Source organism: Podarcis erhardii, assembly GCF_964252035.2.
Source record: "Podarcis erhardii genome assembly, chromosome: 2".
NCBI lineage: Eukaryota > Metazoa > Chordata > Lepidosauria > Squamata > Lacertidae > Podarcis > Podarcis erhardii.
In genome coordinates this window covers 31,879,072-31,892,128 of record NC_138498.1, presented here as the reverse complement: position 1 = coordinate 31,892,128, position 13,057 = coordinate 31,879,072, and the positions used below count along the sequence as shown (strand labels likewise).

At 44.0% G+C, this 13,057-nt stretch overlaps 1 protein-coding gene across 2 annotated transcripts in view; it reads right to left on the bottom strand.

Moving 5' to 3' along the window:
• The window catches only part of DNAH17 (dynein axonemal heavy chain 17), a 96,471-nt gene that overhangs the window by 33,280 nt on the left and 50,134 nt on the right, over positions 1–13,057 (bottom strand). For both annotated transcript variants that reach the window (XM_081849459.1, XM_081849460.1), the window contains 5 exons: positions 10,818–10,979; positions 9,710–9,874; positions 8,606–8,797; positions 6,077–6,343; positions 2,429–2,590 (listed from right to left, as the gene is read on the bottom strand). In XM_081849459.1, the coding sequence (XP_081705585.1) occupies positions 2,429–2,590; positions 6,077–6,343; positions 8,606–8,797; positions 9,710–9,874; positions 10,818–10,979 (948 nt within the window). The remainder of the gene's footprint in view (positions 1–2,428; positions 2,591–6,076; positions 6,344–8,605; positions 8,798–9,709; positions 9,875–10,817; positions 10,980–13,057) is intronic.

Below are 13,057 nucleotides of genomic sequence, written 5' to 3'. Positions count from 1 at the left end.
CTCAGGCTAAGAACTTTGCTTCAGGATGAGAACAGAAATCGTGCAGCGGTGGCACAGCGGCAGCAGGAGGTCACATTAGCTAAAGTGGTGCTTCAGGTTAAGTACAGTTTCAGGTTAAGAACGGACCTCCAGAACGAATTAAATTCTTAACCTGAGGTACTACTGTACTTCATTGCTTCATTAATTGAGACATTTTTTAAAAACTTTAATAGACTGTGATTCTAAGCCAGATCTGTATTTGGTCACCAGAGGTGACCAAAAAAATTGCATGCAGGCAAGTGAGCGGATTGGCAAAGGAGGAACAGAGACCTCCATTTCCCTGTACCCAGATAGAAATGCAGCAAGCTGCATCAGGAGGACTGGAACTCTCTGTCCCCGCTCCCTAGAAAGCTAGTACTCTGCCCCCCGACTACTAAGTTTTGTTGGCTTATTTACAGGGCTCCCCTAAGCACACTAGGAAAGAGCCATGCAATAAGCAACTATGGGAAACTCCAGCAGGAACAGCCAGCAAGATCATACACATTATTTGACAGGGACACACTTGGTTCATGGCTACAACTGGACGTCACACAGTAAAATGTGTCTTGTTTAAGATGCTTGGGTTTTGCTTAATTGCTTTTTCAACCATTATGAATTTTTACATCTGTTCATTTGAATTGACTTCACTTGATTCTTTTTGCTACTTCAAGTGCTGAATTACAAGAATTATAATAATCAAACTCAAGTTAAGACTCAATTCATTTTCGTTAGTTTTCGTTTCATAAAACAAGCAAAACATGCACTTTAGTCAAAGCGTATGCTTGTGCAAACCTGAATACTTTGAATAAGTCCATTAAATTTGCAGCTGCAGTTAATGGGACAAACTATGCCAAAATCAGGGGCCACAACTTTCTGTTTCCACAGTGTGCATATTTGACACCTGATTCAATTGTGTAAATGCTGCTATGTGGTAGCAAAACGAATGTTGCTCTAAGGATCTGAGGTTTTGCCTGCCCCATTTTCCATTGTTTAAATATGCAACATGAGCTTTGCTGTATAACACAGTGCCTATTAATGTTTAATGTGCTTAGGATGGGAAATGAAAAGATAAAAGTCAAGGTAGGTGAGTATTAGCAGTAACTAGTCTCAAGGGGACACTGATGTCAATACAGATTCTACAAACAAAATCAGTGTTGGACTTGTACCTCTCCGTTTTATCAGCTGCACATGTCAAAAATAAATAAATAAATGTGGTGGCAAGATTATTTCCAAGGAGTGAAAGCTCCAGGTGGAGACCTAGAAAGATGGGCTTTTAACAGAGTCACCTCATCTTTCTATGTGTTTGCAAGCAGACACTGGTGTGAAAAGGGATTCTAACAGGAAAAAGACCAATTTGCACCTCACTATAAACCACAGCTGACTGTCAGGGCTGCTTTTCTCCTCCTGATGCTGGGGCAGAGGAAACAATCCACAATCAGTAAGTCAAGAACAAACCTTGCCTACAAATTGTGGTCTGATGGAACAAACTACAACCCCTGGTTTGGACATAACAGTAAGCCAGGGTTTGTGGCTGGTTTCTCCCCAGTGTGGAGGACCAAAGTGGGTGTGACTGGATAATACACAGTAAGCCCTGGTTTATGGCTCACAGTGATGTGCAAAGATGGCAAATGAAAGTAATAACGTAAAACACAGAAGTCAAGGTAAACAAGGTGTAAATGATAATAAGCATGCTATATTTTCAACCTATGCATAAACAAAGCCTGATGGCTATAGTGTCAATGAATGGATTTGCCATATTTACTGCAATCAATGCAGAACAAAAAGGTGCAACCTTGTCATGAATGTGAAAAGAAAAAAAACAACAATCCCAAAATGAAAACAGGTAAATAATATGAGTAAGAAGGGAAAACTCAGCCCAGTTCTCAATAGCCTTCAATGGAGTTCTAGGAACACTTGGCATGCAGACATGTTTTATACAGCTGGATACAATACCATTATATTTTTACTGTTCATGGGTTTAGCCATTTGATGTCTTCTGTATTATACACGTTTTGTTTAAAAATTGCATTTTCAGTGTTTTGGTTTTTAATTTTCACATCCATGACCAAGTCTGTCTGTCTTTCCCCTGGCAGCCCGCTGGGAGGGCAGAAGAAAGGGGTTCCCCACCCAAATTTTGGTTCTTACCACACCCACGTTGGGCTTTGGCCCTGCCCATTGCCAGCACATGCCCTCTCAACAAGGAATGCATCCCACAACAGAACAAAAGGCTTCCCATCTCTGATCTGAACTCTGGTGTACATATATATACCAGGTCAGTCCTGAAGAACATGGAACCATTCATGGAACACAGGCAGAAACTGCCCTCCTTAGTACCAAGTTATGCTGGGGGGCACAACATTCATTGTAATGGCATTGATAGAAATGATACAGCTGTTAAGGGCGGAGTCACCTCTATTCCTTCGGTCTCCTCTAGGAACCTGGCACTGACAGATACCAGGGCATCTTCAGGCCATTCGTGAAACCAGTCAATGGCGGTGCAGTTCACTACAGCAGGGAATTTTCTTGCCCGCACACGGAGGGTGGACCCCACAGGAGAGAAACAAAGGATCACCTGGAGCCAGGGAGGGAAACTCTCATTAAGAACCTAAGAAATATTATATAAAACAGCACAGGAGCAAGCTAAATCAGAACAGAATAACTACTTCTGTCTATTGCAATAACCCTTTTGGTCTATGCAGAAACCACAGCAGCTTAGGGTTGGCATATGCCTGGAATTTCCCAGACATATCCGAGATTCAGCCATCGGAAACTCCGTCCGTAAGGCAACCCATATTGGAAGTAGCTCTAAAACCTCAAAAAAAGCTCAATGACTTTTCTTTATTTTAATTTTATTGGAATTTTATTTACAACATAACACAACCCCCCACCCCCAATACACAAATCCACCCTCATTAAACGTGAACATAACATACAGTGAGCATAACATACAGCAATACAACCAACCAAATAAAAGACTTCCTTTATCCTGTATCTGGCCTCCTTATTTACTTCTTATAAACTGTTTCCTTTATAATGACTTTTCTGTCTGGATTTTCATTTTCTGAAATATGGCAACCCTACCGTAGTTGAGCATTTGTTTTCCTCCCTCTGAGGTGTGGGGAAATGCCCTAGGACAAATGGGCTTGAGGACTTGAGAATGCACAAACCATCCAGGGCAAATCCCCAGCCTCATTATAAGTTTTAGCTCTGTTTCATCAGCTGAGGAGAGGGTTGCAACCTAAGTCCAGCCAGACACCAGGTTTAAAAGCCATTTTGCTATTTCTAGTGGCTATGTAGTGCAATTGAGGATCCCCTGGGCAATGGCAAAGCACAACACTTGAAGCACCTATAGCCTGTGTGGGATCTGGGAGCTGTGCCTTTGCATCTGTTGGGAGACTGAAAGTGATTTTAGGATACACCTCTTCTTTCATTGGATTTAGAGAGCTTGGGGGGGGAGAGAACCTACCGAAGAAGAGAACTTCATAATGTTTCATTCTTCAGAATTTTATCATTACTTGCTCTTCCTCTGGAGCACGTCTTCACCTCAGTATGTGCTTTTAATAATATTTATTCTCCATTATAGGAAGACATACTTTAGAAGAAGCCCATTAAATATTATTTGTTTGCAGAGGAGCACCGTGGCAGGGAGAAAGAAAATCGGAACAAGCGCAGGAGGTTTGTCTCCTTTCACACACAAAGTGACCAGGGAAGAGAGACAAATTTAAAGAAAAGGAGAACACCCAAAACATAAGAATCTGGACCCTGCTAATTCAAAGCACCGGTTAAGACACTCTGAGAAAAATCAGGGTAAATGGATACTAAATAATAGTGACTGCAGATCTGCAATGCATCCATCAATGGGGGCACAAAATAAGCCTCTTGGCCACTGGGTTGAATTTCACTGCATGTAATGCTTTGAAAGAAAATGTTATGAAAATGATGTATAGATGGTACATGACCCCAGTCAAACTTGCAAAAATATACCATGTGTCTGATAATAAATGTTGGAAATGCAAAGAGAATGAAGGAACATTCTTTCACCTCTGGTGGACCTGTCCTAAAGTGAAGGCCTTTTGGGAAATGATATATAATGAGCTGAAAAAGGTATTTAAGTATACCTTCCTTAAGAAACCAGAGGCCTTCCTTTTGGGCATTGTCGGTCCAAGGGTGACAAAGAAGGACCGAACTTTTTTTTTGTATGCAACAACGGCAGCAAGGATACTCATCGCTAAATATTGGAAAACCCAAGATCTACCCACACTGGAAGAATGGCAGACGCAACTGATAGGCTACATGGAACTAGCCGAGATGACTGGCAGAATCCGAAACCTGGGAGAGGAGAGGATGGAAGAAGACTGGAAGAAATTTAAGACTTATTTGCAAAAACATTGTAACTTGGTTGAATGTTAAGAAGGATGCTGGATCATAAATAATTTGGCACCACTAAACTAGAATGGAGTTATGAGGATAAGCTACTTAAGAATTTAAAATTTTTTTTGAACAATTATTAGATTATATTTAATCTACTAAGATTTGGTCATAGGGTGTTGGAGATTAGAAAGTTAGATAATAAGAGTGGAATTAGGATGATAAATTGCTGGCAAAATTTTATTGGAATGAAGGTAGGAGCGGGAGATGAGAGGAAGTCCAAAGAAGTGGTGAAACTATGTTGAGATATATGTTATACTGTTTTATTTTTATGTATTGTATTAAAAAAAGCCTTAATAAATATCATAAAAAAACAAAAAAACAAAATAAGCCTCTTGGAGCAGGCCCTTTCAGCTGTTTCGACAACAGCAAAGGCCCAAAGCCTCAAACAGGAGCAAGACTTTGCCATGTGGATATTTACCACAGTAGCATGGACAATGACACTGTTATGTACTGAGTTGAATAGGATCCAAACTGCAGCAGTCTGATTGGTCCTAGAACAATAGGATCCAAAAGGCAGCAGTCTGATTGGTCCTAGAACAATAGCAGTATGATTGGTCCTAGAACAATGCAGCAGTATGATTGGTTGGCAGGAACTACCCAATCATGCTCCAAATAGAAGTGAATCCACAACCTGATTGGCTTACAGTAGAATTCCGGAATTAGCCAATCATGTGCAGCCCATTGTGTAAATAATGTTTATAAAGCAGATACTTTGAGGGGACATTCATTCATTCCTCCTCACCACTATGAGCTGAATAAAGAGCATGAAATCACTTTGCGACTCTGAGTATATTTCAGACACATTTCAGAGGCTTTCATTCCTTTTATGAGATGATGTTTACTAAAGGGCTCTCAGAAACAAGGCACAGAAACATTTGTATTAGGAAGGTTCCCCCCCCCACCTACGTTTGAGGTCCTGTGGAAAGCAAATCCTTGTCATTTTCTACCCTTCATTTTTTAACTATGATTTATTAAGATCCGTGGTTAACAACAGAAGTATGTTTCTACGGGATGTGCTCGAATCACTATATAATCTTTTGCAAATCCCATAATCTCCGGATGAGACAGACAAGCAGCACTGGAAGGGCACTAGATGTGCAGCCTATGCCAGTGAATGCTTGTCCCCCCCCCCCTTCCCACTGATAGCTGATGGAATGACTTGAAGTATCCTTCATTGTTACTGGCATCTGTTAATGCCAGCAGTAGCTTCCCCCCTGCCCCACTTCAGATATTCCTGGGTACTCTATTTAGGTCACGGTATTATAAAACAACGTTCCAAGACTTGCTTCAATTTTAGCGTCAGATTCACTTCCTCTTGAGCCTTTCACCCCACATAAAAAGCGCTGGCCTAGGACATTTTTGTGACTTGCACCAGAGACCCAAAGGCAGGGCCTTCTCCTCCCAACACTTCCAAAAGCGACATTGCTTTATAAAGTCTTGCTGCACCGTTCAGCCACAAGTTCCTGCTTTCATCTACCCCACACGCCCAACAGTGTGAATGGCAGAGATGGTACTTTAGTCTCAACCACACACACAGTCAAATTTTAGTATGTCCCTGTTGTACAAAGCTTTTGGAACGAAAACAACCACAACCACCCCGTATTCAGGAAGAAGGCGGCCTTCTCACCTTCAGCTGCCGACGGACTTTGTCAATAAAGAACTTCCAGCAGTTTTCCCTAGTATCCTGCATGCCCATGGACTTCACTTGGGGCCTCATGGAACTAATAATGTTTTCCACTTCATCATCCTGGAAGAGCCCCGGGATCTCACCAGATGCCAGCAGGTCATTAATCAATACCAAGAACTGCTCCTCAGCAACCTGCGAGTCCGTCATGAGGAACACGGTGGGGGTGTTCTTCACAGCAGATTTGATGTACTGGGAAGCCAAGTCAGCCTGGACCACAGAACAGACACATGTCAGTTTCTTACATTAAAAAGAGAGAGAGAGAGAAGACGCTTCCTTTTTTTTTGAAGTGGAGTTATTCCTCTTAAAAGTTCCCAACACTGATATGGCAAAGAAGCAGCTTTCCTTTTGTGAAAGATGGACCACAAGAGGAAAAGCTAATCTTCAGATCTGTACACCATTTTGGAAAGCCCTATTTGGGCCTTCTCTTCCCCACACAATTTCCAGAGTCTGTTGCCTCTGCCCATTCTACTGGGTTGGGAAGGTGAACCTCAGCACCACACATGGACTCTTCTGGAGGCTCCAGTGTGATAGGGAATCCTGATCTTCCGGGGTTCTAAATCACATGGGGAGTCACCATGAGCATAGCAGCCCCCCCCCTGCAGAAGTTCACCTTCCCAACATCTGCGAGATGATGAAGCCGGTGACAGGGGTGGGGCCAACAGGTTTTGTTGCAGGGATGGCAATTTCAGTTTCTCTCAGGTTCTCATTTTTCCTGTTCAGTTCTCCACATTTCCACATCAGTTTGCATTAAAAAAACCCTCCAAAGTTCTCATGAAAATTTGTCAGCAATATCAGTGTGTATTTCTCCTGAAACGTATTTTTTTTTGTATGCAATTTTGTCTAATATACATTTTTTGGGCGAGCAAATTCCCTCATTACAATATATTTTGAAAGTTATGTTAAGGGGGGGAAAGCATTTATTCACACTTTCCCCTACTATATGCACTTTTGTACAGATGGTTTCGCTGGAGAACTGCTTCACAAAAGAAGTTCAAATTACGGTTCACACATTGTTTGGGTAAATGGGAATCAGATAGTTTTATCTTTTTAATTGCAACATGAATCAACACCTCCCTCATCCTTACTGTGACCCCTTTACTTTGAACAAGATTCCTGAACAGAGCTACGGTCACACAGCCACGTCTTTAAACTGCAGAAAGGGAGCAGCTGCAAGGATGCACTTCTTGGATCTGGGGCTCGTCTTGCCAAGTGTTTCCCTTTCCAGAGTGATTGCAGGGAGGAAACACAAACCAGCATATTCCCTAATGAACACTAGGTGCCACTCTTGCACTTCCCAAGCAGGCTGACACAATGGCAGGAGTTTCCTCTGTCGGCTGCTCAGTGCCAGAACACATACATTATACTACTACTACTACTACTACTAATAAAAAGAAAAATATATATTTATACTCTGCCCTCCCCGGCCAGAGCCGGGCCCAGGGCAGCTAACACCATTAAAATCACAGTGAAAACATAATAATAATAATAATAATAATAATAAATAAATAAATAAATAAATAAAATTTAAAATATAAGTTAAAATGCAATTTAAAATGCAGCCTCATTTTAAAAGTAGCCCATAGATCAAAACATGCCTCTGACCAAAGAAGTTTGGACAACCGCAACGGCTGTCATAACACTAGAACCTATGCTTGGATACAGAGCTGATGTGTGTTACATCTTATTCCCTCTCCGCCCCCGCTGAAAAGAAAACTACCACAGTGCACATACCTCAGATCACATTGTGGGGCAGAGGGACTGAGCAACCAGAGGTGTGTACAAAAAATACCCAGTCAGCTTTTTAAAAGGTTATGTTCCTCACTTGCACTTTCCTTGCTTGAAAAATATGTATGCAAGTTAGTCCCTGACTCAGCTTCATAGACATGGGAAGCCAAAGCAAATGATTCTAAGAATGAGACCAAGGTCAGTACTCGGATGAGATGAGGTGAAGCAATTAGCCTCAGGTGGCAAATCTGCCACCCACCCCGCTGTTGCCAGTCCTGCCAGATTCGCCGCTGGGAGCAGCCATGGACGAGGGTGCAATTGCAGTGGCGTGGCCAGTGGCAATAGGGCCATGGTGGCAAGGCAGGGAAGGGACATTTTGCCTACAAAACCTCCCAGGCTGCGTCTGAACAGAACTCTTCAGGCCACAAAACCGAAGGCCAAATCCTACAACCTTCTCTATGTGCAGCAGCTGCAGCGTTGACAGGCAGTCCATGTCTTGCCTTGCAGCCAATTTTAAAAAATGTTCATGGCAGGCATAGAGTATGTATGAAGTGTTACTGTGCTAGGGCAACAGAGCGCTTTAATCCACTTTAACTGCACAAACCTAAGGTTCTCGCATGCACCTGAATCCCTCCTGCAAAATAACGACCAATCTAGAGGCATTCTGGGTATCAGAGATTTGGCACCAGTTATGGTTCTTTTTCTACTGGGACACCCCCTAGAGAAAACCACATTGCTTCTCACTTTGAGGTCTGGAATCCCATAGCCTTTCTTCAGCGTGATCTGAAACACATCCAAGGCACTGATATAGGCTGCCAACCGAGACAGGCTCTGCTTGCCACTCCCTCCTACGCCCACTAGCAAAGCGTTCCCTCTGGGAGACTCTAAGATGCGATTGATCCTGCAGACGTGGGAGACAGCATCATCAAACAGCACCTGCAACAGCCAAGGAAGGATTATTAATAGCACAGCCCACAATAATACAGAAGTCTAACATTATGGCCTATATACCAATCAATTTTAGCATGGATTTTATTAGTATGGGCTACTTTGTTCAGCCCACAACTGATGCGTCCTGTCCTAATTTGTTATCTGGGTTTTTTGGAACAACAAATAGCGCACACTCCCCCCCCCCCCACTTAAACATGATGTCCCTGTAGTTTTTTTGGATAAATGTTTCACAGCGCCATTTATCTTACCAATGCCCCACCTGACTATTTCCACCCTTACTGGTGCATTTCTCTTTTATAATTTTAAAATAACCACCTATTTACTCAACTCCACCGGAGCACACCATTTCTGCTCCTCTCCCACCCCCAACTTTGTACAACTCGGGACATTTTGCATTCAGAACTTCAATGGATTTAAGCTATTGACTGCAGGAATATGCTAAATCAGGGGTCAGCAAACTTTTTCAGCAGGGGGCCGGTCCACTGTCCCTCAGACCTTGTGGGGGGCCGGACTATATTCTGGAAAAAGAAAAGAAAAGAACGAATTCCTATGCCCCACAAATAACCCAGAGATGCATTTTAAATAAAAGCACACATTCTACTCATGTAAAAACACCAGGCAGGCCCCACAAATAACCCAGAGGTGCATTTTAAATAAAAGGACACATTCTACTCATGTAAAAATACGCTGATTCCCCAGACCATCCGCAGCTGGATTTAGAAGGCGATTGGACCGGATCCGGCCCCTGGGCCTTAGTTTGCCTACCCATGTGCTAAATGAACAGTGGCAGGAACTTAAGACTACACCTTTAAGCCTAAGAGAAAGACCGCCACCCCTTTCAGGACCAGCATGGTAATTGCCATCTTCTCCCTGGGTTTTAGTTCCAGCTTCACTCACCAAATTCATCACTGCATTGACCTCGTTGTAGCTGTCCAGGGCTTCTGCAAGCAGCTTATTTAGAGACTGAATGTTAGAAACTGGGAGATACTTGGGATCGCCAATGCCCTGAGCAAAGTGGCAATAAATATTTGGCTTCGCAAAGACAACATTGTCACCTAGCTCCTGCAGAAAGGACAAACATAATCCCATAAGCTGCTTTTTACCTTTAAGGATAGCAAACATTTGGACTGGGTGCAAGTGTATGGGGGGGATGGGAGGGTCAGTCGCTGAACTCTGTGTTATCCCTCCATCTCTGCTACAGCTGCTAGTGCCTATTCGAAATGGTAACTGTGATATAGCTGTGATTTGGCATAAGGAAGGCAGGATGTCAGCAGATGATGCTGGATCAGCATCTGGACTCCTTGGGCAGCTGCCAGGGCCCCAGGGCCTTTCCTGGGCTCCCGTGAATTCTTTTTCTAGCCTCACACTCGAAGCAGCAATCACTGGGACTAGCCACCCTTTAAATTCTCCACGATGGTGAAAATTTGGTGTTGGTGAAAATTTTTATAGGAGGCTTAGATCCCACTGTCCAATGCCACTTGGGGTGCTGCCATCAAAGCCAGATAAGGTACCTAGATCCCATTGACAGAGAGGGGGGAAAGGGCCTTTTGTCCAGGGCTGCCTCAAATCAGGAACCAGCCCTGGACATTTTCAAATGTTCTAGGATTCTTGTTTTAAGGAAGCCTATGTGGATTTGGATGAAGTTTCAAATAAGTTTGTTCCCAGTCACGCTTCTACTTATTACAGTGGTACCTCGGGTTAAGTACTTAATTCGTTCCGGAGGCCCGTTCTTAACCTGAAGCTGTTCTTAACCTGAAGCACCACTTTAGCTAATGGGGCCTCCTGCTGTTTCTGCGCCGCCGGAGCACGATTTCTGTTCTCATACTGAAGCAAAGTTCTTAGCCTGAGGTAATATTTCTGGGTTAGCAGAGTCTGTAACCTGAAGCGTATGTAACCCGAGGTACCACTATAATATGGACCGGACTGCAGGCATCCCGGCAGAGCCCACATTCACCCTTGAATCTAGTATATCAGCTGAAGAATGACAGAAGAATGACTACCCTACCTCAAAGAATTTTTTGCAAGTAGCCATCATGACCCGGCCAAAACTCTCCTGATCTTTTTCCTCCACAAGTTTGTCACAGTAAACCCTTGTGGCTTCATGCAGCCACAGTCGGACCAGGTCCACCGGCACTCGGAGGCATTCGGCCGTGGAGAAGAGAAGTCCCTGCCAAAGACAGAAAATGCTTCCAGCACTGGCTGCCTGGTCCCATAAGGCAACAGTGCTGCTTTCTGGCAAATGCGCTGCTGAAGCAAGCACAGGCAGCAGAGACTTCTGATGGCATCAAGAAGCAGAGCCCTTCCATCTTGCTTATCCTCAACATGTTTGCATTGCCCTCTTCTGACCAGTGCAAACACTGTGATAAGCTATAAGGATTTCCCCCCCATGTGACAGTTCAAAAAATAATAATAATAAAATAAATTTTATTTATACCCCGCCCTCCCCAGCCAGAGCCAGGCTCATGGCGGCTAACAACAGTAAAAACATTATTGGGGAGACCCAATTTAAAATACAGGTTAAAATGCAATTTAAAATGCAGCCTCATCAAAACCATAGGGGGAGGGAAACATAAGGGTCAGACTGAGTCCAAACCAAAGGCCAGGCGGAACAGCTCTGTCTTGCAGGCCCTGCGGAAAGATGTCAAGTCCCGCAGGGCCCTAGTCTCTTGTGACAGAGCATTCCACCAAGTCGGGGCCAGTACTGAAAAGGCCCTGGCCCTAGTTGCGACCAATCTAACCACCTTGCGACCTGGGACCTCCAAAATGTTGTCATTTGTGGACCTTAAGGTCCTCCACGGGGCATACCAGGAGAGGCGGTCCCATAGGTACGTGGGTCCTAGGCTGACATGGGTCCTAGACCAAGTATGCTTACAGATGCAGATCCCACAAACCCAGAGGAACGCTATGAGAGGTATTGAGTGTGGGTTCTGCCTTCATTACTTAAAATGTCAGCATATAAAAGTTTACTATGGGAGGGAATCCACCACCACCGCTGCTGCTACCTCTCTAGGAAAAAAATTGCCAGGCCTTGGGGATGAAGTATTGGGAATTGTGGTTGCTTAGCAATGACAGTTATAACACTCTCCAGTTTCCGAACCTGCTAGCATGGCCACACTGAGGTTGATGGGGCTAGAGAGGGAAGAATAGTCTCTGTGTGCTTGACCATGCAAGTGTCTAGGTGAGTATACAATCCGACAATAACTGGAGGGCACCAGATTGGCTATTCATGATTTAAAGGAATAGTACATGGGACATAACTCTTGGATAGCTCAGTTGGTTAGAGCATGGTGCTGATATTGCCAAGGTTGCAGGTTCGATTCCCGTATGGGATAGCTGCATATTCCTGCATCACAGGATGATGATACTCAGATGATACTCAGGGCCCTTCCAACTCTGCCATTCTATGATTCTATAATTTGTGGGTCGTTATTCCCAAGACTGATTGGCTGGCATCTTGGGCACTCTTTGCAGTGCTCCAGTCGCATAACGGAGTACCCGGCCCACTGCTCTAAATCTGACAAGTGCCATGGCAAAAGAAGCACTTCGCTCGCCTGTAACAAAACAAAGGGAACGCCGAAAAACTGACAAAGGAGGGACAACAACATGGTGGCAAGCTTTGCGTTTCCAAGAAAGCTTGTTGCTCCCCAGGGCCCTTGTGTTTACGGCAGTTACATGGGTGTTAACAGATTGCATTTCCTTATGCCAGAACAGAACGCCTCGGGAAATGTCATACTGTATAAATTCACAATGGCTGTAAGAAGAACAGTCATGCTGAATCACGGGAGGAGGACTGCAAGCTGTAAAAGGCATGAACTGCTTCTGAAAGGGGAGATGATACGGGGAGAAAACAGAGGCAAGGCAGGGACACCTCTATATAAACATGACTTGCCGGTGGATCTCTCTTTCCCTATCCCTTTGAAATCAGCATAGGTAGGGGAATAGGATGCAGGGGCAGAAGGTAATTGACTCAAGGATTCAGAAAGAGAGCAAAAGGGTTAGGAGGCAGTTACGCTCTGCATCCTACCATCCATGGGGCTCTTCACACTTCTCTGAGCAAGTTGGCAAGGCTAAGATGGGCCTCCCCTAGGATGCTGGTGAAGCAGCACATCGGTCTCAATCACCTTCAGCTTGAAATCAGCATCGCTAATACGGGCGGTCAGTCCTCGAGTCAAAATCCATTCCTTTCCCCTTCAGAAAGGAAGGAAGCCAGCATGATTTTGGTTGGAAAGACCAATTTTGCTTGCC